The sequence below is a fragment of the Stegodyphus dumicola genome, chromosome 1 (genome assembly GCF_044657685.1).
Source record: "Stegodyphus dumicola isolate Sdum_Otavi_A_Nest chromosome 1, ASM4465768v1".
Classification (NCBI taxonomy): domain Eukaryota; kingdom Metazoa; phylum Arthropoda; class Arachnida; order Araneae; family Eresidae; genus Stegodyphus; species Stegodyphus dumicola.
Window position 1 is genome coordinate 277155418 of NC_140768.1, and position 27312 is coordinate 277182729.

Consider the following 27312-nt stretch of genomic DNA (forward strand, 5'->3'; position numbering starts at 1 on the left):
CAATTCTAATGCACTAGTGAAGTAAAGCACTGCATACAAATTGAAATAATTTTTGCATTTAAACTTGTATTCCATATTAAGATTTAACTTGAAATTACTGAGATAATTATATTTTTGTAGCGTAGTTTACGTGAGATTGGGGTTGCATGATATGAACCGGTGAATTAAGATGTTGTACCATGAGAGCATAGTAAATTCTTAAATTAATGTCTTTTTACAAAATTTAAAACAATATTAAAATGTTTATGCCTTCAAAAGAAAAAATTCTTTGAACTAACATTTGTTAAAATTTTTTATGTGTTGTCACCAAGAAAGTCTGCTTGGCGAAATTTGTGCCGGCGAAACGGAAAAGTACCTAAAATAGTAAGTGCCTTAATAAAATGTTTAGAATGCAAGAACTATGCTGTTAGATAAAAAATGAAGTTGCACATGGTTGAAGTGCTTGAGCAACCACTAGAAATTGTGCAGGTACTGTTCTGTTATTGGGACTGGATTTAAAAAATGTATGAATATATACATGTATGTATGTACATATATGTTATGTGTGTGTATATGTATACACACACATACATTTGTACTTATATCAGGGTTGCCACACTATCTGGGAAACTGGAAAAGTCAGGGAATTCAAAAATTGACTGAAGTCAGGGAATTTAAGTATTTTAGTCAAAATCTGGAAAAGCCATTGAATTTCATATGGAGATGCCAAAAAAAGCAAGTTTTGTGCAAATGTTGGTAGGAATCACTTTCTTGGCAAATTATATATCGCATGAGCATCGTTATGGCAGCTGGCGTAGAGCCAAATTTAGCAGCTCTAGTCAGATTGTCTTTTAGAAAGGCAAAGCAAGTTTCCACTGCCTTCAATGGTTTTCAAGGTTACTGGAAAACAAAAAGAGAATTTTCTATCTGAAGGAAAAATGTGCTATGAATAAATTTACAAGTTAGTACCTTTCTTGTACAATAAAACTCCTTTAGTTCTTTTTTATATAACGAAACTCCAGTTAGACTCTGCTCTAAATGGGGTGAATTTTTAAAATTTCTTCATACATAGTTCAAAATTTGGAAGCAGAGTTTGCATGGTAAATATAGATATCATAATTATGAATATTATATATATATATATATATGTTATGTTAATGTTCCTCATTTTAGCATACCATGCAGAAAAAGGGAAAAAAGACAGTTCCTCTACATCTCCTACAAAATCCAGTTCACTACCCAAAGCCAAAAAAAGAAGGAGCCAGAGTACAACTGCAGTTGAACCAGAGACTGCAAATATTATTCTAGAAGCTAGTAGTAGTGATCTTCAGTGTGAAGAAATTGAAATTGGAAATTCATCCACTTGCGCTGATTGAAGGTTAACAGGAATTTGATAAGAAGGAAATAAACAATATACTTGCCTTTAATTTTAATGGAAGTAGGATGCTAAAGTTTACTTGTAAATATTATTCTTCTGTCATGATTTTATTAAAATCAGTGTATGTTTTATATAATTTTTTATTATATCTTAAATATTTAAACGGTAAATTTTGTATATAATTTTACATTTTGTTTCTTGATTATTATTCACTATTTTGTAAAATACTGTTTTGAATAAAACATTTTTGTATAATTTGTAATAATGATTTACATAGCAATCTTTCAGGTCAACTTTTATTTTTTTAATGTCATAGAATAAACAGTTAAAATACTCTTTTTTACTGCTTCAAATGATATAAGTAATGACATTGATATGACAATGAACTATGAGGTTATATTCACTACCTCGTTGAGAGCTCGTAAATTGAAAACAGAATAAGAATTTTAAAAAAAATCAAATGTAAAAGTGAAGAACAGTTGAAAAAAATGGATTTTGATATGCTTTTGTAGTTGTCATCAGAGAGTAGTCAAAAAGCAAAATGTTTCTGATTCCAAGCTGAAAAAATATTCTTTGATTATGAAATTAAGATAATACAACAAAATTTTTGTTTTCTTTTCAAGTCATTATCAGAAGTGGAAGTTTTGTTTCCAAGTGAAAGTTTTTTAAAATTTCCTTCCATGAGGTAGCAAGTTTGATTTAAGAGCCTTACCTTGTCAATGTTTTTACATAGTAGTTAATGTAGGTGTAATTGAATATTTGTATCTGAAAATCTAAAATTTGAGATGTGTAAAATTTATAAGTAGTAAATACAGTCAAATACCGAAAACCGCCGACCTGAAATCCACGTTGCCTCTCAAAATATAAACTTTCAGTCTATAGGTTCCGGAAACTGCAAGATTGAGTACGAAATATCGAAGAAAAAATACTTACCGAATAATGACGTCATAATTACTGAATAATAATGAGTCATAATGGAAATACCAAATTATTGACATCATGATAAAAGTTTTTTCCCTCTAATCTGCATCGAGGTAAAAAAGCAGACAATTCACTCGACTCTTTTTTCAAGTTCACGTTGTTATATTTTTTTAGCTTTGCTATTTCATGAGATTATTTAGTGCTGCCTTCTTTTTTATCCAGATATTTTGTGGATAAATTAAAAGTATATTAAATTTCAGTCCTTTTTAATACAATGACAGGTAAGAAACGTACTCATGATTTTACTGCTTGCAACGCTGAAAAACGTAAAGACATTGCATTGACAGTAATAAAAAAAGTGCAAATTCTGCAAAAGATGGAGGCAGGTTCTACTCCTCGGTTTATAGCAGAATCGTATGGAATTGTGACACGATTGTGTATGATATACGGAAAAATAAAGAAAAGCTGTTGAAATTTTACAGAAACAGTGATTCTAACACCGGAATCCGAAACCGGAAGTCTTTGCATGAAGTGAAATCGGCAAACCTCGATGCTGTGTACAATGAATAATATAATCAATTTATATATGTAATAATAATTTAACACATATAATAAATTATTGCAATAGTGTATATAATCATTTAATTAAATGTATCTAATACGCTTTATTTACTGTTTTGCACTTTGAGTCTGAATATTATGATTTATCTTTTCTGTCCTAAAATCCGCACAACCTCTGGTCCCAAGCCTTGGAGATTTCTGGACTTCTACTGTATTGAGTGTTTAGATCCCAATCAGCCAGTGCACCAGTGTGTTTCCTAATGACTTGGGATTAGTAAATACTATATATTTTTTTGATAGCCATAATGGTGAATTACATTTTTTCTATCTTTTTCCCCACTTTCTTCCCCAGTCCAACAGTTCTGTATACTTGGATAGGAAATATTCAATGAATGTTCCAAATTTTATTTAGAATTTTTTTATAGATAGACTTATAGGAAGGAAAAATATGTTATCATTTGTAATTAAAGTAAATTATAGTAATATAGTGTTTGTATAGAATAATTAGTAGTCAAATTCACAATAATGGGCTGTAATGGATATTTTCAGATACAGTTGGCATAATATGAATAGGTACCTGCATTTGTTTGTTTGTCAAATTTGATGTCTAAAATGAAAGTAAAATATTACAAATGTAATTTCATTTATAAGTAGAAACTTATTCTTTTTTAAAGATTGAAATTTGAATATTATGAGGAAAATGGACAAATTCAAAAGACTACTTACTTTTTGAGGGAAGGGATAATGACATTTTACTCATTAATTTGTGTTTTATATTTCCTAAATGATAATTCATGATATTGTTTGTTTTACTAGCAACTTATATATATTAATAAAAATTAATAAATGTTGAATTATGAATCATTCAATTTACCTTGATGGAATTTAACTAAAGGGAACATCATTGTGATTTAATTAAATTAGCTTCATTTTAGTTATTTAAGATGTCTTATTTTATCCAGTTAGCAAACTGTAGCAGCATAACATTATGATTTGAGCAGTTTCACACGGGTCTTATATGTGATTTCATCTATTTTAAGACTGAAAATTAAATAATAAATGATAGATTTTAAACCAAAGGGTAATTATTCAATTAACAAAATACTTAAAATGATTATTTAATAGCAAATATTTTTTAAAGTTTTTTAAAAATATTTTATGCATTGATTGCAATGATAACAGATAAATCACTCTTGGAGGTGAGATAATGAGAAGAGGTCATCTTTAGTAAGTGGTATACAATGATTTGCTCCACATAGCATTATCACATAGTGTTGATAAATTCATGCAGCAGATTGTCCACTGTTCTGTCAGTATTATTTTCAACTACTTCAACTAGTTGTAAATGGATATAAAGTATCAAGATATTTTCCATATATCCTAGATCTGTTCAGTGGTATTCAAATTGGAGAAACAAGCATGGCTCATTTGAACAATGTCCTTTCTTCTGAAAAGCAGCAATATGATATGTCATATAATCATCTCTAAAATTGAAATCAGTGATACTTCGGAACAGGTGTTGATGGCATATAGCGAAAAATACTGCTTTCCAAAAAGTTAAAGAATAAGTGATTTTTAAAATAGAAATTTTAAAGCAAATGAAAGAAGTATGAAACTGGCACAAGTTTATTTTATGAAAGTGCATTACAAAAGTTGTACACCTTGTACTTCTGCAGGCAGGGAGATTTTTGAAAATACATGATTATTGAGATGTAGCTCAAATGCATTTTTACTCAAATAATGAGAATATTTTAATGTGGAATGTGCCTTCCTCTATCACAAATATAGGCTTAATACCTCATTTTCATGTTATCTATTAAACTGTATAATATTTAGACTGAGAGCAAAAGCTGCATGTCATAACCCTCATTGTAAGTTATTTTAAGATCTTAGAAGTATATAAAAGCTTACTTGGTGAACGAATTGTCTAATTTATGCACAGCACAAGTTGCTCCTGAAGGTACTTTTTGACTATATGTGCACTAGAAAGCTGAGTGTTATCGCCCTTTAAAATCAAAGAATAATTAATTGTGATGACATATGTTCTTATGCTAGGATTGTGGATAAATCTTGCAGAAACACATACAGGCCAGTGTAATTGTCTGATGCCTGCCAAAATGAGAATGCTGCCTCCAGAGCAAATACTGTATTCAAGAATATTTAACTGGCTGCATCGTGTTCTTTGCGTTCTCCACATCATGGAAGAACTGAGTTACACTGTAGAGAGAGTACCTAGATTCATCTGTGAAGAATACTCAACACCGTTGCTCTATTTTCCACATGATGTGTTTTTTTGCTTATCTCGGTCACTGTATTCATGGGACAGGTATTTCATTCTGTTGCAATTACTGCTATTGTCTGTATCTTTATATATCCATCCAAATCTAAATGAGAATGCCTTATTAGATGAGAATACCTCAATCATTTTATCAATGTGTTTCAATAAAGTTTGTAGGGTAATGTCACATGTCGCCTTTTACACATTGCCTAACTTGCAATATCATTGCCATCTGCAAAAAGCATTTTATCCACACTTGCCACATAAAAATTTTTAAATGCGGCATATTTCTAATTTTTGATAAAGTGTTATGTGTTGTCATACATATTTTTTTCAGTCTTTTCTCAGTTCATCATATCAGTGTTTTTAACAAGATGACCTACACAATTTTTTTTATATTTTTAACTTTAATATTAAATATCACTTTCTTACTTATACCACATAAATTCAGCAGCAAAATCATAAAATTTTTAACAGCAGCATATGTTTGGAATTCCTAATACAGTATTACTAAGAGTTGCCATTAAATTTGTTTTCAGTCTTTTCTCAGTTCATCATATCACTATTCAGTTTTCTTAGATTACTTACACAACATTTTAGCCCAAAGGAGCTAAAAAGTTATCCACTATAAAAGCGTTGCTTCATTATGAAAGCATTGGTTCAGTATAAACGGTGTATCACTTTTTAAATTATTGTTACCAAAAAGCCCTGTATTATATTTAAAGAAATTAAATTATGAAGAATCTGCATGAATGTATGGATGTTTCTTGCATTGTGAAAAAGTGACTGTACGTACAGCCAGCAGCAGCATTGCTAGTGAAAAATTACATTTTCGATTTCTGTGTGGAAGAAATTCAGAAAAAATGAAATATGGAAGAAAATTCAGAAATGGGAGTCTCCCATTGGCGAATCAGATTTCTTGGAGTCATTTCAGCATTTATAAAAATCTTATATTTCTGGTTAATGAATCCAGTTCCTATTACTTATTGCTGTCTACTTTTCAAAGAATTGTTTCTTTGTTACTTTTCATTCACTTTTCAGCCATTAGTAATGCTTTTTTTCTGTATATAGTTAGAACATTCTCAAATTTCTCCCTGTTGTTTTCATGTAGTTACATATTTTTTCCATCATTTTTATTCTTGCAGTTAGAAAGAATATTCCATTTAACCTTCAAAACTATAATACTGCAAATTAATTTGCATTATATCAATTCCTGTTCCTTATTATTAATTACTTTGGCATTTTTTTTATTCCGTCAGAAAATCTTAACTCTACAGAATAATTTGGTCACAGTAAAACTTAAGATCTCACATCCTCGAGCATAGATAGATTTTGGTGGCTTCTGTTCCTTTCCATTATATCAGGGAATAAACAGTTTTTATTGGAAACTACTACCAGTTCTTAAACAGTCATACTTATTCTGCAAGCCCTTCATGCCTGCAATGTGATGTAACAGACATCACCAAACTTGTGAGCTACACTCTCACACTTTGCCTTTCTTTCATACAGTAAGACCCCACTTAATGCTGTTTCATTTAGCACTGTTTCGGTTTAACACTCTTTCATTTGAATTGTGGGACTCGCCGAAATTGCACGTAGCATTAGGCTTCCCGATATCCGAAGCAGTTTATCTGTGTTCCTTCTTTCCTGTGGTGTTATACGAACATATTTTTATCGCTTCAAAAATTTGTTGACGTTATTGTAAGTATAAATTTATATAATATAACGATTGATATAGAGACAAATATTATGGCTTTTTAGGTTTTATCATGGGTGATAATAAAAAAAAAGCACAAAAATAAAGCAACAAGAAAAAGCAATTCACTAGAAACTAAAATGCAAGTAATTAGAAGATTAGATACTGGTTAATGTCAATCTTAAATTGGTGCTGCATTAAATTTGGCAACTTCAACAATAAGAACTACTTTTAAGAATAAAGGAAAAGTACTGTCATTGGCAACTGCAACTACGACAAGCTCTGCAACTAGAATTACCCATTCTAGAAATAATACAATACAATAGAGGAAATGGAAAAACGACTTTCTATATGGATTGACGTCGAAATTGAACGCAGTATGCCATTAAGCCAATCAACTATAATGGAAAAAGCGAGAAGAATTTTAAATTACATTCAGGTTGAGACAAGTGAAACTTTCGTTGAAAGTCGAGGATGGTTTAATACATTTAAACATCGAAATAATCTTCATAACATACAGATTACAGAAGAAACAGCAAGTGGTGATACGAAAGCAGTGGCTGAATTCACAACATTAAAAACATCCAGCAACATTAAAAAACAATAATTGAATGAGGAAACTATCCTCCAGAATTGATTTTTAATATTGGTGAAACAGGACTATTTTGAAAAAGGATGCCAAAACGAACATTTATATCCCAGGAAGAAAAATGTACACCAGGATTGAAAGCTGCAAAAGATTACTTAACACGTCTACTGGGTGGTAATGCTAGGGAAGATTTCAAATTAAAACCACTACTTGTTTACCATTCCAAAAACCCAAGAGCAATGAAAGGAATATCCAAATCAACTTTACCTGTAATTTGGGAGTCTAATAAAAAATCATGGATAACTATGAAAATTTTCCAGAATTGGTTCACTGAATATTTTTGCCCGTCTGTTAATCGCTATTGAGAAATTAAAAAACTTGAATCATGACCACTCCTTTTAATTGATAATGCTCCAAGCCATTCAACGAATTTATGACTTAATAGCATGCATTCCAGTAGAAGTGGCTTTCTTGCTGCCTAACTCAACTGCCTTAATCCAACTACTAAATGTGGAAGATGTCGAAGAAATAGTGCAAGAAACAGCAGCAAGTCTTTCTAATGATGAGCTCAAGGAATTAGTGGACCAAGAAAAACACAAAAATATTGAAAGTAGTGATTCTGAAGAAGAGCAAAAAGAACTTTGAACAGCGTTTCTGAAAACCAATTTATTGAAAATGACCCAAATTTTGACAGGAGTTCAAAGGCAAGACGGGGTGTTATGGATGCTTTATCCACTTACAACAACTTGTTACAGAGCGCAAAAGGAAAACGCAAATTACATTATATACCTTTTTGATAAAAAGGCAGAAAATTGGAAATACAGAAGAGACTGAATGATCTGAAATAAAAACATACTGACCTAGAATTTTATTTTTATATGTATATCCGTTTATTATGTTTCTATATTTGTAAGAAATAAATTTTGGTTTTTTGTTATAAAAAACATAAATTGAATGGTAAAATATCTGACCAATTTTCTACCCATCTTCCCCAAACCCCATTATTTACATGATGAGAGAACCTCATTTAACACTGTTTCATATTATGCTCTACTTTGATGCAACGTATACCCCAAGTTAAGCGGGGTGTTACTGTATTTCTAATTATTTAAATATTTCTTAGTGGTTATTTCATTGGCTGCAATATAGAATGAAATTCATTAAATATCTATTAATGATCTTTCTTATCATTTAGAAAGACTTACTGAACTTCTAGTTTTATATATAACACCATCTGACATTACAATTCCAAAATTTATTCATACACCAGCTTCCTGTTGACTATTTATAATTATGCAAATTGCCATGGCAGTTTTGTTTAATTTTGGTATTGTAACCTTTAAAAATACAGCTGTTCTGTAAAATTTGCATGCCATTCTGTATTTTACACCTTCATGCGATATGAGAAATAGTAATAGCTTGCAATTTGAACTTTGTATATTTAAAACAAGTTTTATTACAACAGTATTTTGTAAATAATGGTGCAATATTTTCATATTATCTGCCTATCATTTTGGTTTGCAAACACTTTCGTTGTCCATTACTAAAGAGAATTTGAATGGATATGCTGTGATACTATGTACTTCCTTTACTGTAGTTGCTCTGCATAAGGGAAAAAAAGATAATGATACCATATCTTCTCATTAAAGTCTATAATACCGTGAAATCTAACCATGAAAGATATTAATAAATTTACTAATATGCATGTGTCATTTGAACTGATTTACTCAGAATTAGAGAGATGAGTATGGGAAGGATAACATCTAAATTTCTACATTACTTATCACTGAGAAAATTGGCAATATGCCAGCCAATGTTGTATCAGCAAAGATCTAACAATCGTAGTAAGAACAAGGTTTCCACTCTCCTGAAAAGCAAGGAAAATGGAAAATGACCTGGGAGAGGAACTTTTTCAAAAAAGATCAAAGAAAAATTTTCCAAAAAGTTAAATTTAAAAGAAATAATTACAGATTAGTCTGATCCAATGATAAAAATCTGGAGAGCGTACAGACCAAGGCAGCAATTGAATATCCTCTGTATCGAGGAAGGTCAGAACACAATGTGCAACATGTGGTCTTGTATAATTTTATTAGAACATGGTGTTTATGGACCTTGAAGATAGGGCACAACCACTGCACATAAAATGTCAAAAATGTACCCATCTGTGTTCAAAATACCATTGATCCAAACTAGAGATGTGCGTGTCGTGTACCCAATGGGCTGCCCAAACCATCACAACAGGTGCAGGGCCCCTATGCCGATATAGAAGGCAAGCAAGCGACTTGCGGTCTTCTCGGACACCCCAGACACGTATACATTAGAATACTGCTCGTAAAACCGGGACTTGTGTGAAAAAACAACATTTTGACTCTCCTGTACCCAGCTTTGTCATTTGGCATACCAAAGTCACTGTCTCTCTTTATGCTGCATTGTCAAGGGAAGCTGAAGTAATGGTCACCCTGTTGATAGTCCATGCTCCTGCAAATGTCGACGCACCTTAAAAGCTGATACTGGGCATGCTGCAAACATGCCGATTTCCTGACTAATGGCCCGTGATGTGGTTGTACGGTTTTGCAGGACTGGAGTCGCAATATGTCTTTCCTCTCTGGCATTAGTCATGGGAGGGTGTTGAGATCTGCTTGTCTCTCTTTATGCTGCATTGTCAAGGGAAGCTGAAGTAATGGTCACCCTGTTGATAGTCCATGCTCCTGCAAATGTCGACGCACCTTAAAAGCTGATACTGGGCATGCTGCAAACATGCCGATTTCCTGACTAATGGCCCGTGATGTGGTTGTACGGTTTTGCAGGGCTGGAGTCGCAATATGTCTTTCCTCTCTGGCATTAGTCATGGGAGGGTGTTGAGATCTGCTTGGCTTCAGTATGATCCTCAGCAATCCATCGATTTTCATATTCACATGACAGTGGTTGGATGTTGACCGGTGATATCACGGAACGAAAATCTAACTTTCGACAGGCAATGATTCTACCTCTATAGAATTTCAAAACTTGCTGGTAAGCATTTCCATTTCTTATCGAGGCATAACATGATATTCTGAGTAAACTCCAACCTTATAAAGCATTTTCTGAATGAGAAATCCACTACACAACTTATGCTGTGCTTCAGATGTCGTCTAAATGTGCTGAAATACTAATCATTTGCATATCCCAACTTCTTCCTTTCATGTGTTTTTGCCATTCGTCATATCATTCCTTCCAATGCACTCAAGATACTCTTGACGATAAAACTGCTACTCCACGTACAGACATTTGACCTACTTTTGGGAAAACTGGCAAGAAATCTTTCTGGAATGTTCATGCTCCGTCTATGGCATGACATCAAATGGGCAGTTTCGCACAAAATATCGCAAAAATATGGCAAGGCTGCCTTTCCTTGCCACTTTCTGGCAACTTTAAACTCACTTTGTGGGGAAGTTATCTTACTACAGCTGGGCATTTCGCAACAATATATAAGTATATATATATGGCCTTGTCAGTCAGAGGTGTTTGCAGTTTTATATCATAGTGTTTTAATAAAAATCATAAATTCTGATATTAAGTTGATAAATGCTTTAAAATAATTAACAGTGCATAAGACCATTGAGGAATGGTCACCCTGTTGATAGTCCATGCTCCTGCAAATGTCGACGCACCTTAAAAGCTGATACTGGGCATGCTGCAAACATGCCGATTTCCTGACTAATGGCCCGTGATGTGGTTGTACGGTTTTGCAGGGCTGGAGTCGCAATATGTCTTTCCTCTCTGGCATTAGTCATGGGAGGGTGTTGAGATCTGCTTGTCTCTTATGTGCTGCTTGCAAGCAGCACGTAACTGAAATTTTATCTTATTCATTATAGTAAGTAACATAATTACAGATTCATGCTGTTCATAACCTATTTGAAGTTGATATTTATATCCAGAATATGAAGCATACATAACAGCTTTAAGTAGTAAAATTACAATTTAAACTAGTATCATTTAAGTATTAATTTGTGCTGTCAGATTAATCTTTTTGGGCCATGCATTAACATGTGATGGTGGATTGTTAGTGTATTTTTAAAAATTTTTAAGCAAAATCTGTTCATGAAATATGGAAAATGTGTCTTCTTAATGCAGATTACAATATGAATAGAAATAAATAAGCTCTTTACAGATTCAAATGGCATTTATTAAGAAATTGAATGAAGTATATCTCTTACTTTTAGCATATAGTTTCACATTAGTATAAATACAAATTGAATATTTTGTATAAAAAGGAGTTCTTTCATCTCCTAAACTTTATACTTATTATGCAATACATAAAAATGTGACACAAAAGCCCATTGTAATGAGAAAGAACATTAACTGTACATAAACTGAACACTGTATACATACATGCTGATAAGAAATGTGACTGATTATTTTACAAATGAAGCATTCGTTGGAGCATATATTTAGAATTATTTGATCTATTTACATATATAATGTTGTCACTTTGACCAGTTTTAAATGAGTTACCAAATGTTACCTTAGAAATATATCTTTATATACATTAATTTATACGTATTTTGTTACATATTATTCAGTGCATGTTACTGAAATTATTCTATATAGTTTTTACAATATGTATCTTGATTTAACACATATATTACAGTTCTACTATTTTTATTTATTTATTTCTTTATCTTATTTATTTATTTGTGAAATGTTTTGCTAATTTTTTTTAATAAATGTGGATTAAAAAATATGCATTATAAGAAATCTATTTGTTCTACCATTTAATATTGATTATTTTCCCTTGTTCATAAAAAAATTGTAGAAAATTGCTTGGCAATCAAATATTGATTCCATTTTCATAATAATGATAAATTACTCAGTTACTACATTATAATTACAAAAAGTACAAAGAAAGTACTGATCATCATAATTTTATAAAAAGTTATCCTTCATTCATTAAAATTAAATATCTTTTTTTACAAATAACCGAACATTAAATAAGGATTTGTAATGAATTAATCTTATCAGTATTTAAAAAAAAATTAATTTTAAGAAAAAAATATTTATCATAAATATATTATTATAGCATAATTGTGTAGTTTTGGCAGCAGTATCTATAAGAAAGATAATTTAAACTAAATGCAAAACTGGATGCACAACTGTTCATCATGTGTACATAAAAATGAAAATCATACATTTCTTGAAAAGCAAACATGTAAAAATAGCATATGCAATAATAGCACAAAGAAAAGTTTTATCAAGCAAAGAAAGATATAGATTTTGCTATATTTTTAGATGCACTGATTCTACAGAAAGGGTTTTTCTACAGTCATATTGATTATTTCTTTCATTATGGTAATAACCAGTACTTAACAAAAACCATGCAGATGTATATGATAAACATAAATAAATTCAAATTCACAAAAAGAGTTTTTTAAAAAATAAACAGTTTTAGATACATTATCAGAAAGAAAAATTAAGTTTTAAAAATTTGTAATTTTCTGAACTACTCCATTTAAAAAAAAAAAAAAAAAAAATACACAAGGTTTGAACCCAAAATATTTTCTTATGTGAAGACTACATCTATTGCACAACAAACGCTCTAGTAAAGCTGTGAAAATTGGAAGGAGGAAGTAAATCAAATTGAAATAATAAATAAAATTTTATTTTCATGAATACTCTAATAAGCAAATATATTAAATAATTAATAAAATGATATATCTCTCAAATAGCACCAGGTCTAAAACAGACTTTCTCAATTGGTTGTAACTGATCATTTTGAGAACATGTTCATTTTGGACAGAAATGTACCAATATTGTTTTACCAATGTAAATACAAAGGGTAGATCTAAATTTAGTGATTATTAATTATTTTTTTAATATAAAAGATACACTGAACAGGCACCTGAGATCACATCACTGTGATACTTTACAGCTGACAGTGACATAAAAGTGACACAGCTTGCTTTAGCATATGTCATCTTAAGTGTGAGAGACTTACTTGTCTTAACTGAATTCCTCTCCAAAGTTTAAATGAAAGTTACTGTGTCACTATGATTTCGTTTCAGGAAAACTAACTAGTTGTCCGTTAGCTATAGTTGATGCAATCTCAGCTCATCAGTAAAGCCTTCTCAAAAAAAGGTAAAATAATGTAATAATAAGTAAAAATATGTAATAAGTAAATAAAAAGTAATAAGTGATAATAAGTAAAAAGATACTGTAAAGTATCATTACCTAAAATATTAGGGGATTAGCCTAGTTCCTCCAATCCACTGAATTTAGATATCGCATACATCTGCAAGATGGCCTTTGACTCAATTTACATTGTTAATATTTTTAAACAAGAAGTAGTTTTTAGAAACAAAAGGAATGTACAAATTATCAGTATATTAAAGTTAGATTTGGATGAAGATCTGGCATTTATAAATGAGAATAAGTTGTGAATGTTTTGTCTTTACATTTTATCTCCCTCTGAATTATTTTTAATTGCTCTGCAATTTTTACTGAATGTGAAATATTTTTTTTTTCAACCTACGAGAGAAATTGAGAAGATAAATTTTAGTTTTCTACTATTCTTCTGCCACTTAGACAGCTTTTTGTTCTCTGCGTATATTGTATTTAATATTATTTATATAGGATGTTTGGATAAAATGGATAACTCTTTACTTTCAGAGTATCTTAAAATAAGGCATGAAAACCATTTCAACATTGTGGCAGTAGCTTAGATAAATCTCAAACTATAGCATAAAGCACATCTTTTATTATTATCACTGTAAATTAAAAATTCCAGTTAATAGAACATTCATTCTGATTTAATAAAATGCAAGAAAGTTCTGTACCTTTATGAACAAAATTCATGGAGATATTTGAGAATGAATTTACTGACAGGTCATTTTTCTTTGCCTATTACCAATGCAACCAAAGATTTCTGAGAGCATATTTAGAGATTCAGTTGCAAGTTGCTCATTTTGGCAATTAATGGTTCTATTTCAGGTAAAATAGCACTCCTCATACATTTTTATCACTGACATTTTAAAAACATATAGTATTAGCATAACTCTTTGAATCTTGCATATAAAGATACAGAACTTTGTTGTTTGTAATTGATTAAAGCGTAACAAGTATATTATTAGTTGGAAATTTTATCCTATGGAGAATATATACACAAACACATTTTAATTTTAAGGAACCATTTTGCATAAAATTTTCCACTTTATTCGAAGAACTTCTGTAGAAATTAAATAGTAAGGATAGAATTGCTGTTTTGAGAAATAAAGCTTATATCATCTTTTCTGAATGTTCTTCATGTTTGTATGGCTCAGAATTGAATGAGTATTAGAAATTGCACAAATAACATCTTGGGATCATTAAGTTCAGCAAAGAAGATTTTCTGAGACAAATGTGAATATAATATTTTAAATAATTAATTGTAAAAAATATATTTAGTGCATAGAAATAAATGTAATATAATTAGTTTAAGGTCATTTGCATTAATGTTTACTAATTAATTTTTAACATTATATTGGCAGTAATTTTAACATAAAAGAGGCTGCATATATTTTAAAGAGATTTTATATATTCTAAATTTCTTACTTTATGTCTTTGTTGATAATTTTTCAATAATTTTTTTGTTTTGTAATTATTAAAAAAGGCAATATATTCTTAAATTGTGTTTAATCATATTTCTTTTTGTTAAAATTAATGTCTAAGTGTTAAAAACTATGATATGTAAGATAAATAAAATTTACACTGAAGCTGAAATCTAATTATGTGCATTTTAATTATTTTAAAATTTACTGCCATTATTTAAATTATTTCTAGAAATTCAGAATTTTAATGGGTTATTTAAAATTTTATTATGACAGTTTTTAGATTATACAGGCCATTCAGAAAAGGTGGCTAACAATTTTATTTCCGTAATTACGATTCTAGACGTGTGCTTTTATTTTCTTTAATATAATTCTAGACTTCAAAACGTGTAGAACAGTTTCAACACTGTGAGTAGAAGTACATAAAAATCTACTTTTTCGTATGGTCTCAGTAGAATGAAAACTACAGGTAATGAGATATTCATTATACTTTATCAAGTTAAATGAACAAATTTGCACAATTGTAAATGCAAAATTTACAAAGATATACCTAACATTTTCAAGATGTCAGCTACATATGCAATCACAATATGGAAGTATAAATTTGCCAAAACGAGAAAGTTTAGTTTTGTAGTTGCTCTCACTTCGGTGATCATTTTAAAATTTTATTTGGTAATAGGCATTGGAAAGTTAACCATGTCAGTAAATTAATTCCCAAATAGCTCCAAATTTTGCATGTTATGGTAAGAAATATTTAATTCGTTGTAACATAATAAATACTTTTCTAATTGGAATTTTTTTTTCTACGGAGACCATATAGAAACATCCACTTGTGGATGTTTTTTTAGTCACAGAGTATGTACAAGAATCATAAAGAAATATGAAATAATTTATCATTTTCAAACTGAAACAGAGATTTTGGAAAGTGAAATACTTTATCGAATATTATACCCTATTGATGCAAATTCAGATCTAATTTGTATTATCTGATTTTTTTTCCTTAACAAGAATAAATTGTGTAAATCAATTTTTCGAAATTCCTTCATTGATTTGTATAAAAAAATCTTCAGTTTATTAAGATTTGATATGAGTATACAATTCTTAATTTCCATTGTATATTTTTTAATGTCATTTTAGTTTTTCCCAATGTAACTGGTTCAAGGCAAATCTTTAAATCTAAAGTTAACTATGCATGTCTATGCATCAATATTTACGGAAATGTAGCCACCTTTTAAAATTTCTTAAATATGCATAAGTGTAGCTAGATTTTTATCTTATTTTAGCTATGAATTTACCTACCATTAAAGTTAAAACTTAAAACATCTCAACTGCTTAAATTTTAACCAGTGTCATGCACATTACATTTTCCTATTTACTTAGAAACAGCATATTTACAAATGAATTGTTTCCTATTTTAACACTAAATGAAATTTTTACGCAATCAGGGTGGGTAATTGATTAACAGAGTATCAGACTGATTGCATTTAATAAAAAAGTTAAATTTATGACATTAATTAATAATTTATTTGTGGATATTCTCTGAGACAGCATTATGGGAAATGGAGATTCACAGCCAGCTTTACTAAATTTGGAATCCTACTAACAAATTCCTTTGTCACACTTGCCTATGAGCCAAAAATAGGTAAATTATGACAGAAGATTTCAGAAAAGATGTTCGTTTGATATTTTCAGAAAATTTTGATTATTTGGTATTGAATAAACTCTCGGTTTGGCACTCGAAATGGTCATCCATCCTCATCCCCCTTTAAAGCCGCTACTATGTAGAATACTAGTTCTGCTTTTTTTAACTTATATATTAAGAAACAAAATAAACTGCAATCAAATAGTTGTGTATCAGAACAAAGTTCTGCTTTCATTTCTGTTAGAGGCTGAATATATTTCAAATATCTTACACATTTGCATCCAAAATCTTAACAAGATCTAAAATACAAATTTAATGGTCTTACCAATTTATAAATTAGTCTTTCTATTTCATTTAGTTTTTGTTTAAAATGTTTTCCATGGCTTAAGTTTCATGCTATAAAGTAACTAGAAAAAGTATTAAAAATGATTGAAGTGTTTCATTATTTTCATTTCAAATGTATGAATAATGATGTATTATAAATATGTTTATAGTACATTCTTTTTACTTACTTGAAAAGTAATGTTCAAGTTTGGCATCACAAACAGTGAATCTACCTTATGAAGGTAATAGTCTTTGTGAAAGTAAATGCAAGATGACATGAGTTGTTAATTAAAACAAACCAGATTTGTAATCACAGGTACAGGTAGTTATGAAGCAGTATTTCACATGGCAGCATCTTGCACGCACAAAAAAGTCATTGTTTCTATAAAAAGCACACTGAGTATCATAATGATCATTGGCATAATAAGCTATTAACAATTCAGCATTCAAATTCTGATGCTGTGATGGCATTCAAATCTTTCATCAGTCCTTCTAGATTTGCCATTTCTACACTTAGATCTTCAGTACTGTAAGAAGGCTACAGAGGAGAAAGAATAATGAAATTAGTACATTATTCATAAAAAAATATCCGTCGTATGTTTTAAGCATTTAAAAGTTGAATAAAATACAGTGGGTGATCGGTTAAGGAACAGTTTGGACAGCGAACAAATTGGACAACGAACACATTCAGGAAAGATTTTTGTGTTCAGACAACGAACAGTATTCGGATAACGAGCCAAAACTAATTCTAACGAAAACCTCTTGGCTCTCGGAACATCCAACACCAGTCCTCAATTCGTCCTAAAAATGGATGTGCGCGTGCGCTGACACGTCATCATTCATACTACGTAGCAGTGAGGCAGCACCGTACAATGCGTACGGTACACTTTGTCAATTGTGTACCACAGTTGGTTTCTGTCCTTGTGGATTTTCGTATGTGCTTGTCTAAACGCCTTACAAAAAAACCCTGAAAAACTGACAATATTATGGCACTTAAAAAGAGTGGAGTGTCAAGAACTGTGCTCACCATAAAAACAAAGCAAGAGTTTATAACTAAAGTAGATAGTGGACAAAAAATGACTGATGCTGCTAGGCAGTACGGCTTGAACTGGACTACAGTAGGCACACTCCTAGCTAAGAAAGATATCATCAAGAAGGCTCAAGCCGCTAAAGGAATACATGTGAGAAGCAAAGAAGTGCCATCCATAAACAAATGGAGAGTTTACTGTTAGTTTGAATAAATGAATGGGAGATGAAGAGAGATGTAACTAGTATGGCCATCATTCAAGAGAAGGCTAGAGAAATTTTTGAGAAATTGAAAGAACAAACTCCAGTTTCGTCATCCGAAAATCTAGAATTCAAGGCTATCACTGGCTGGTTTGCAAAGTTTAAAAGGAGATCTGGCATTAAACGTGGGCATGCATGATGAGTCTGCTAGTGCAGATAAAAAAGAGAGGTTCCATCTCAAATTTCAAGAATTCATTGAAAAAGAAGGGTATTGTCCACAACAAATATTTAATTGTGATGAAACTGGTTTGTTTCGGAAGCGCATGCTGAACCGTACCCACATCACGAAAGATGAGAAAAGTGTTCCTGGGCATAAACCAATGAAAGAACGATTGATGTTACTTTCGGGAGCTAACGTTAGTGGTGATATGAAGCTGAAACCACTTCTCGTTTATCACTCTGAGAATTCTAGAGCATTCAAAAAAAAAAAAAAAATTCCACAATCAAGAGAAAACTGCCAGTCATGTGGAGATCGAGTCAGAGGGCATGGGTCACGCAAGTTCTTTTCAAAGAGTGGCTGTTTGAAGTTTGTGCCCTGAGCATCAAGGACTACCTTGATACCAATGACTTGCCAATTGAAAGCATTGCTGCTATTGGACAACGTACCAGGGCACCCAAAGGACCTTGAAGATAATTTGCTGATAGACTTTCCCTGGCTGACAGTGCAGTTTTTACCTACGAATACGACTTCACTGATTCAGCCAATGGATCAAGAGGTTATTGCAGGTTTCAAGAAATTGTACACTTGTACGCTATTTCGGCGATGTTTTGAAGCATGCCAATTCTCCTCAAAAATGACTTTAAAAACGTTTTGGATAGAAAAATTTGTCATTCTCGAAGCTATTTGGCTTATTGAAAAGGCGCGGTCAGAAATCACTCAACGACAGTTGGTTTCTGCTTGGCGAAAGCTGTGTCCATCCCTCGTTCAAGGAGACGGAGGTGATCAGGCTGACAATCCTGAAATTATGGATGAAATTGTAACAACTGTGAGAGATCTGTAATTGGAGGTGAAGGAGGATGACATTGAAGAGCTCATAATGGAACATGAAGGTGACTTGACGGCAGAAGAACTCCAAGAAATCTTGAATGAAGAACACAAAGAAACTCAGCAAAATGTGTTTCCTTCTGAAAAAGAGGAAGTTGAAAGAGGAGCAATTACGACATCTGCCATTAAAGTTCTTTTGAAGAAGTGGGAAGATGTCAAAGCAACGGTCTTAAAATGGCACCCAAACTAAGCTGATGTCAATAGAGTTGCTGATCTCTACAATGGCATTGCTATCAATCATTTCCTGAAAGTCCTGAAGCAGAGAGAAAAACAATGGACATTGGACATGTTCTTTAACACCCAAAGAAAGGAAAAGGACTGTAATAAGTAAGACTATATGTATGTATTATATTTGTAATAAATAAACTTACTAAGAAATTATACTTGTACATGACATTTTTTTAAAATTTAATTTTTAGGATCTCCAGAACGAATTAATCGAATTCCCATTAACATATATGGTAAATCGGTGATCGGTTAACGAACAATACGGATAGCGAATATAATCTTGGAACAGAATATGTTCGTTAACTGATCACCCACTGTATGAAGAAATATCTGAATGAAAATTTTTATATATAAATCATTATGACTGGAACATTTTTGGATGATTCTGGGGCCGGAGAAATTATAAATGATAAATTACTGTACAGCAGAAAAAACGAAAATAATGATGAGAATCAATAAATGAAGAATATTAGAGCAGGGGTTTTCAACCAGGAAAAATTAGATGTGTTGTAGGAAATTCTTCTGTTTTCAAATCATATGACTGCTTAAGTTCATATCAATAATACTATTACAAGGGCACCTACGTCTTAAATAAAGGCGTAAGTTCTTAATATCATGACAATAGCATTTTCACTCACAATTACTAAAACTTGATTTATTTACTTTGTATGGATATTGCATTTCATAGTGCTTATCTAACAAATTATACGAATATACATTGAAAATGCAACACCAAGAAGGAGTGGCCAGAAATTTATGCAAATTTTAGAGTAGACGCACATCAATGAGTTATGCGAATGATGTGAAATGCGGAGCTCTCCGATGTGAAGTAAGATATAAGGGAAGGAACGTGCAGAATAGGCAATATTCGTGTCGTTATTTCTGCCAGACGAATTATCGAAGAAAGTTGGTTTTTGTTCCGGAGGATACGTGTAATAGGAGAGAATGGCCAGGCCGCCATCAACGAAGGCACTTCCAGCAGATAGACGATTTTACAAGGGGTATGGTGATCAAACGGAGAAAGGCGCGTTGGTCCTTATGTCAAATCACAGTTGATACCCACACGGATGCGAGCACGGTGCATCGGCTATGGCGAACATGATTGGAACAAGGAAATATGGGAAGAAGAAGGGGTGCAGGTGCAGATAGAGTGATGTCAGCACGCGTGGATCGACGCGTCCGCCGACAAGCGGTGGCAGTCCCGCAAGTCACATGTACCGCGATTCTGCAGCATGTGCAAGATACCCTGGATGTTCCCGTGTCGACCAGAACCATTTCCCGTCGATTGGTTGAACGTGGACTGCACTCACGGCATCTGTTAAGAAGACTTCCATTGTCCCCACAGCATAGACAGCAACGTTTAGAATGGTACCGGACTGGAGCGATGTAGATGACAGAATAACGAAACATCGTGTTCTCAGATGAGACACGCTTCTGTTTGTCCAGTGACAGTCGCCGCATACGTGTGTGGCGTCGACGTGGAGATAGATCTAATCCGGCAGTAACTGTGGAATGCCCCATTGCGCGACAACGCGGCATAATAGTTTGGGGCGCTATTGCCTACGATTCCAGGTCACCTCTAGTTCATATTCAGGGCACTATGATGGCCCAACGATACTTGGATAATGTACTGCGGCCGGTGGCAATCCCCTATCTTCAGGGACTGCCTAATGCAATTTTTCAGCAGGATAATGCCCGAACACACATCTGCCAACATACTCTGCAAACATACTCTGCCAACATACTCTGCAAAATATACAGATGCTTCCCTGGCCACCATACTCTCCTGACCTGTCACCAATTGAACATGTGTGAGATGAGATTGTACGCCGTTTGCAGACTCTGCCCCTGCCTCGTTCAGAAGACGAACTGTGGGAAATGGTTGAAAGGGAATGGAGAGCCATCCCTCAGGACACCATCCGCACTCTTATTGACTCTATGCCTAGACGTGTTTCTTCGTGCATCGCTGTCCGCAGTGGTCCTACATGCTACTGAGCCGACGCCGTTCTCACTCTGTATTCTGACTATCATTTTGAAATAACAATCACTTATTTCTGCTTGCTGTCTCTGTCTTTGTTTCAAATTTCATCACTTTCTGACCACTCCTTCATGGTGTTGCATTTTCAATGTCGAGCAGTGTATTTGTAATTGGATTATAATAAAAACTTTTATTTCCATAACAGTATATTTTAAAAAAAATTAAACATGATTATTTTCTATTTAAAAAAAATTACTTCTCAAAAATGAATGGTAAATGAAACAATAGGTTTAAGGCTAATCTCTCACATATAATAGATGTTTTCCCTTCTCATTTCCCCTTTCAGAAAAAAAAAAAAAGCTGTCACATGTACCAAAATTTTAAATCACTCATATGATAAATCATCATAACTGCACATTTTCTAGAAAACAAGCCTAAAAACAATTTATTTTAAAAGTATTTAATTTTTTGCACTTTAAATTCATGAGATGAAAGTTTTGTATGTTCTGATTTCTACACACAGAAATACACTTCACAACGTTCCCAAATTATATACAATGAAAAGTCTGAAATCCTAACATCCAGTATCCAGAAAGAATTGAGGCCTATGGGCCAACAGCCAAACGTAAATAAAATAGAAAAAAAAAAAAAAAAAAAAAATAAAAAAATAAAAAATAAAATAAAATAAAATAAAAAAAATAAAATAAAATAAGGAAAAAAAAAGTTTAGGAATGCAAATGCGATTTTTCTCCGCAGATATACCTCCATGTCACTTTCAAACACCTGTTGGCTAGGGAGGCCAAGAAAAATACGTCAGTTGATGCTGTATTGATATTGGGCAGGATCACTCACTATCGGCCCTTGAGTAGTTATGTGTATGTAGCGTTAGTATTTTCCCATCTAACCTAAAAACTCAAAAGCTGCAATGCAGCCATGTCCATGTCATTATACTAGATTTAACCTAAACTTAAAATCCAGAAATTTCCGAAATATGGAATCGCCGAAGTACCAGCAATTCGGGACCCTGGACTTCTTACTCTGTGTATATATATATCTTACATTAAAATGAACATAATTAATTTTAAAAGAGAACTAAAGCAAACTCTACCATGTGAACTGATCAAAATTAATGAATTAGTTTTCTCAAAAATTTACTTTCATTTCATATCAAATATCTTTTTTTATAGTTCTACTAGCTGCTATGCAGCTAGTCTTTGTCTGGCTTTTAAATATACTGCGAAACTACCTAAAGGGAACACCAAACATTAAATTTAAAAACTGCACAGAATTTTTACTTTACCCCCCAAAAAAAGTATTATATGTATATATATATATATATATATATATAAATTACAATGAAATAAGCAGTATTCCTTTATACAAATATTAATTATTCTAATAAATAAATTAGCTAACTTCCCGTTATCAGGACTGAGTGATCGTCGAATCTGTTTAGGAAACATCTAATGTCCTGAATGAGAAACAGTGACAGTGAGCTTTTATTGGAAGCTATGTTCTGTGGAATTGCAGAATAGGTGACTAAGGTGAGAAGTGTTTAACTACCCTTTATTGTCCATGATATTACAGGTGCTCCCGCACTTTGGGATACAAACCACTTGTGGTTACGTAAAAATATAAGAACTACTAACTAACTAAATTTAAATAAGAGCTAAACTTTGAATACTTTACACAGATGATTAACACTAAGACTGGCCTTTCAGATTATTACATATACATGTACATCTTAGATATCAAGAGGACTAAACCTCTGGCCTTAAAGGCGAACAGCAACTGATTGAAAGCGCGTGAAATACAGTGGCAAGGAGGCTCACTTTCTCTCCATCTAACTCTGTTCTTGGCAAAAAGCCACTACTTAAATACTTAAGCGTTAGCAAGTACAACATTCATAAACAATTTAATGCATTTTTCTGGCCGGAAGTAGAAAATAAGAGAGGACATTAAAGTTTTAAAACAAAATAAATCTTAGTCAAACTTAAGATCCTTACACTGTTACAAAATCTTAAGAATTCAAATGGTATAAAGGAAGTTAAGAACTTAGTTTCCTAAAAATCATGCAAAACTTTTTATATAATTAAAACATACTATAAATAAAATTAGCAATAAATATCATATTTTCAAGAGAAAACAGTCAGCAGTTCATTATCCAAAGCAATGAATGAAAAACTGTTGCCAAAACCGCATTCTAAACAAATGAAAACATCATCAGAAAGCAATAACCAATTAAAATTGTGCTTTGTGGATGACATAATTCAAAATATACAAACTTCTTTGCCATTAGTTAATAAAGACGAGGGAAAAAAAAGAAATTCTTTCTGTTGACATGCATGTCAGAATAAGATGATTGCGATATGCGTGTTGCGTGTCCAAAAATCAAAAGAGAATAAGCAGCATTTTATCTCATAATGAATGAAAAACTGTTGCCAAAACCACATCCTAAACAAATGAAAACATCATCAGAAAGCAATAACCAATCAAAATTGTGCTTTGTGGATGACATAATTCAAAATATACAAACCTCTTTGCCATTAGTTAATAAAGACGAGGGAAAAACAAAGGAAATTCTTTCTGTTGACATGCACGTCAGAATAAGATGATTGCTATGTGCGTGTTGCGTGTCCAAAAATCAAAACAGAATAAGCAGCATTTTATCTCATATTTTTCAACAGTCAATATTTTCAGCAGTCCAGTATACAAAGCATTGAATGAAAAACGGTTTTCTGAAAACCACATTTCTAAAAGAATGAAACTATTCAAAATGATGCGATTTCATTAAAAAAGATAAAATTAAAAAAATTTGATTCGAATTTTGAAAACATCACTTCGAGGTGCATTGGCTCTTGTCTAGATGCACCTATGTACCAAATTTCGTAGCCCTGGGTCTATTAGCTTATGCGCAGCACGAACGAAATTCACACACATAAACAGATGCTTTCTTTTATTATATGCAGATATTGCAAAAGCATTTGCTTGTTAAAATAAATCTTTAAGAACAGTCTCCAAAATGATAATTCATAAATTAAACAAGCACTGAAATTAATTGCAGCGCAGAATAAATTAAGAAATTATATTCTGCACCAAGAAATGTTTTCACTTCTTTAGGTACCACACAAATGCCATTATAATACTTAACAGAATACAGTACAAAGTCCATAATCCGGACTCGTCGGGACTTCGGCGATCCCGGATTTGGGGTTTTTCCAGATTATAGATCATCAATTTAAATCTGGTAAGATGGCATGCAGAAATTATACAATTAAAAATATGAAACCGTAATTTATGAAATAAAGAGCAATTATGATTTAAAGGGTATCAAAATTTACAAAAAAAAAAAAAAAAAAAAAAAAACCTTAATATTTATTTGTTTACTTTAGTAAACATTTCTTTCAATGTAAGTTGTTTAAGTTGCTTCAATTTTTGTGCTAATACTTTCTCTTTAATTCTATAAACAGACATAATTTCTCGTTCAGTTACAAAGTTCCACTGTTCAAGGTCCTGTAATTGTTGTGTTGAGAATACCGACTAACTTGTCAATAGAAATTTTTTCGTTTTCAATAACGTTCTCTGTTACTTTCTTTACTATCGGAAGCGCGCATGGGTAAAGGCTTTACTGGCTTTACGCGCATGCGTAGCGGATGCGCGCATCAAACGCGCATGCGTAAGTTTGTGGCTTTGAGGTCCGGATTATAGATCATTCCGTTCGGATTACGGACTTTGTACTGTATATGGTAAGTAAAAAAAATGAAGAATTTGAAAGCCACTTGGAATTACTGATGAAAAAAACTACAGTGAGTTAAAAAAATTGTAAAAAATAATCATAATGCAAGATAAATTAGAGTTCTACCCAACATTGCAATTAAGGGTACCAAAGTACCAAGTAAAAATAGAAATGAATAGAAGAAACAATAAAATTTAGTAGCCACAATTAGAATTGACTACAAAACAAAATGCCATAATTTGAAAAATATTTACAGCTATTATTATATTAGAAAGTTCTATTTTGTACAAAGTTTGTTGCTTTTTTTTTTTTTTTTTTTCAAATTAGAGAATTGCATCTCACTTTGTTAATGATTTTAGGTGATTTTCATAATTTTAGTGGGTAAATTGGTGACATTTATATGATAGAGAGAAACCCTGAATACAGTCTTGGTGCAGGATAAATTACAAAACCTATGATTATTTCCATCATTAAGGAACTCTCTTATGTATGATTATTTTAATTTTAATATTACAAAAGAACTGCCACACTCCCTATTAAAATTAAGACAATTCATATAAGATCTCAACAGAATATGAAAGCCACTTAGAATTATTGATAAATTGAAAACTGTATTCATATTTGTATGATTTCATAGAATCTCAGCATTGAAAAATACATAAATATGCATAACTAAATTTTATAAATGTAGAATGGTCTTCAACATGCATTCATGTGGATTGCTAGACCCCATTAATGTGGTATTAGTAATAGCAGCTCAGTTGAAAGAAGGGGTGCAAGCAGTTTGATTAGTGCTTCTAGCTCAAAACAAGGGGAAGGGAATGAGGAAGAAAAGCAAGAGAGTTAAGTACCTACAGGCAGGTCCTCCCTGTCACTGCTGCCTTCTGCTTGCTGTCGGGGCATCGTAGATGGCCGAGATTTTAAAGTAGACTGCTGTGAAGAAGGAGTAGCAGGTGAAGGACCACCACTTGCCAGCAGTTTCTTCTGAGGACTGGCCACTTGTTGAGGTTTCACTACAACAGAATACAGTCAATATTGATGGAGTTCGAAAAAATGAATAAGACATATTATATAATTAATCATAGATTAGGTAAAGATGAAAGAAGTTTGTTTAAAAAAATTGTCATATCTTAAATTATTATTTTTTTTTGGGGGGGGGACCTTTCAGAGTTTTAAATTTGGGAAATATCATTTAAATGAAAGCCCTCAGTTTTTTTCTCTGTGCGTCCTTATTAGCTTTCTTCATAGTATTTTATCAATACTTCTGTCTGAAAGATAACAGTATAGTTGGTTTATGGTAATTATGAATTGTTTTTGGTGCACTTTCTGGCTGGTTTAATAAAAGACCAAGTTGCTCTATGTATGATTTATACATTGCAAGGTATTTAGAATAAGAATTTTTAAATATATTGTATCAAATTATTATTATTATTTTTTTAAAAATATCATACTATTATTTCTGCCTTTAAAAATTCTGCGATTAGAACAGTGATTTGAAATTAAAACTCTTCATATTGCAAGATCCAGAAAAATGAAACTTTTGCAAGTGAACCGTTATCCATGTTTTTCTTATTAAGGGATATTCTTTTTTGTGGATTCCGAGCTGAAGTTATTCTTTCCAATGAGCAGATTTTTATGTCCTGGCATGCCAAAATAGAAAAGAATACTACATGAGGGAAATATTTGTTACAAGCCTCATCTGCAAGCAATCGAGCAGAATAAATGCACAAGTATGTCTTAAGTCTCTTCTTTATTAAATAAATGTACAAGTTTCCATATGTTAATTTGATATACATAATATCAAATCAAGATTTTTGTCTGTCATTTGGTGTTGCCATTGTGAAAAATTCTGTTTAAATACAAGATTTTATATTCTGTATCTTAAATTTCTGGGGAATCAATTCTTAGTTAAATAGAGCTCATCATAATTGCTCAAAATTATTTTAGATGTTAAACTGAAATCAGCAAACCTGGATGAGACTACTGTATGCTCTTGTTTGAATGGCTATATGGGAAAAAAATGAAAGAATAGCTGAAAATAATTATGCCTATGATCCTTAGCATGAGGCGATCATAATTTTGGACTTCCTGGAATTACATGAAATCCT

The 27312-nt window shown here is 32.0% G+C and overlaps 2 protein-coding genes across 11 annotated transcripts in view; one reads left to right on the forward strand and one right to left on the reverse strand.

The window, feature by feature from the left end:
• LOC118189902 (DNA polymerase epsilon subunit 3-like) overlaps positions 1-3693 on the forward strand; it is a 40001-nt gene extending 36308 nt beyond the window's left edge. For all 4 annotated transcript variants that reach the window (XM_035360615.2, XM_085807334.1, XM_035360621.2 and 1 more), the window contains exon 5: positions 1153-3693. In XM_035360615.2, coding sequence (XP_035216506.1) covers positions 1153-1355 — 203 coding nt within the window. In that variant the 3' untranslated portion in view covers positions 1356-3693. The remainder of the gene's footprint in view (positions 1-1152) is intronic.
• Positions 3694-11545: 7852 nt separating this feature from the next.
• LOC118189934 (neogenin-like) overlaps positions 11546-27312 on the reverse strand; it is a 482712-nt gene continuing 466945 nt past the window's right edge. For 6 of the 7 annotated variants that reach the window (XM_085807362.1, XM_085807356.1, XM_085807346.1 and 3 more), the window contains 2 exons: positions 26060-26217; positions 11546-17468 (listed from right to left, as the gene is read on the reverse strand). In XM_085807362.1, the coding sequence (XP_085663488.1) occupies positions 17370-17468; positions 26060-26217 (257 nt within the window). In that variant the 3' untranslated portion in view covers positions 11546-17369. Of the gene's footprint in view, positions 17469-26055; positions 26218-27312 lie in introns of all 7 variants that reach the window. The other variant, XM_085807369.1, reaches the window with a different exon arrangement.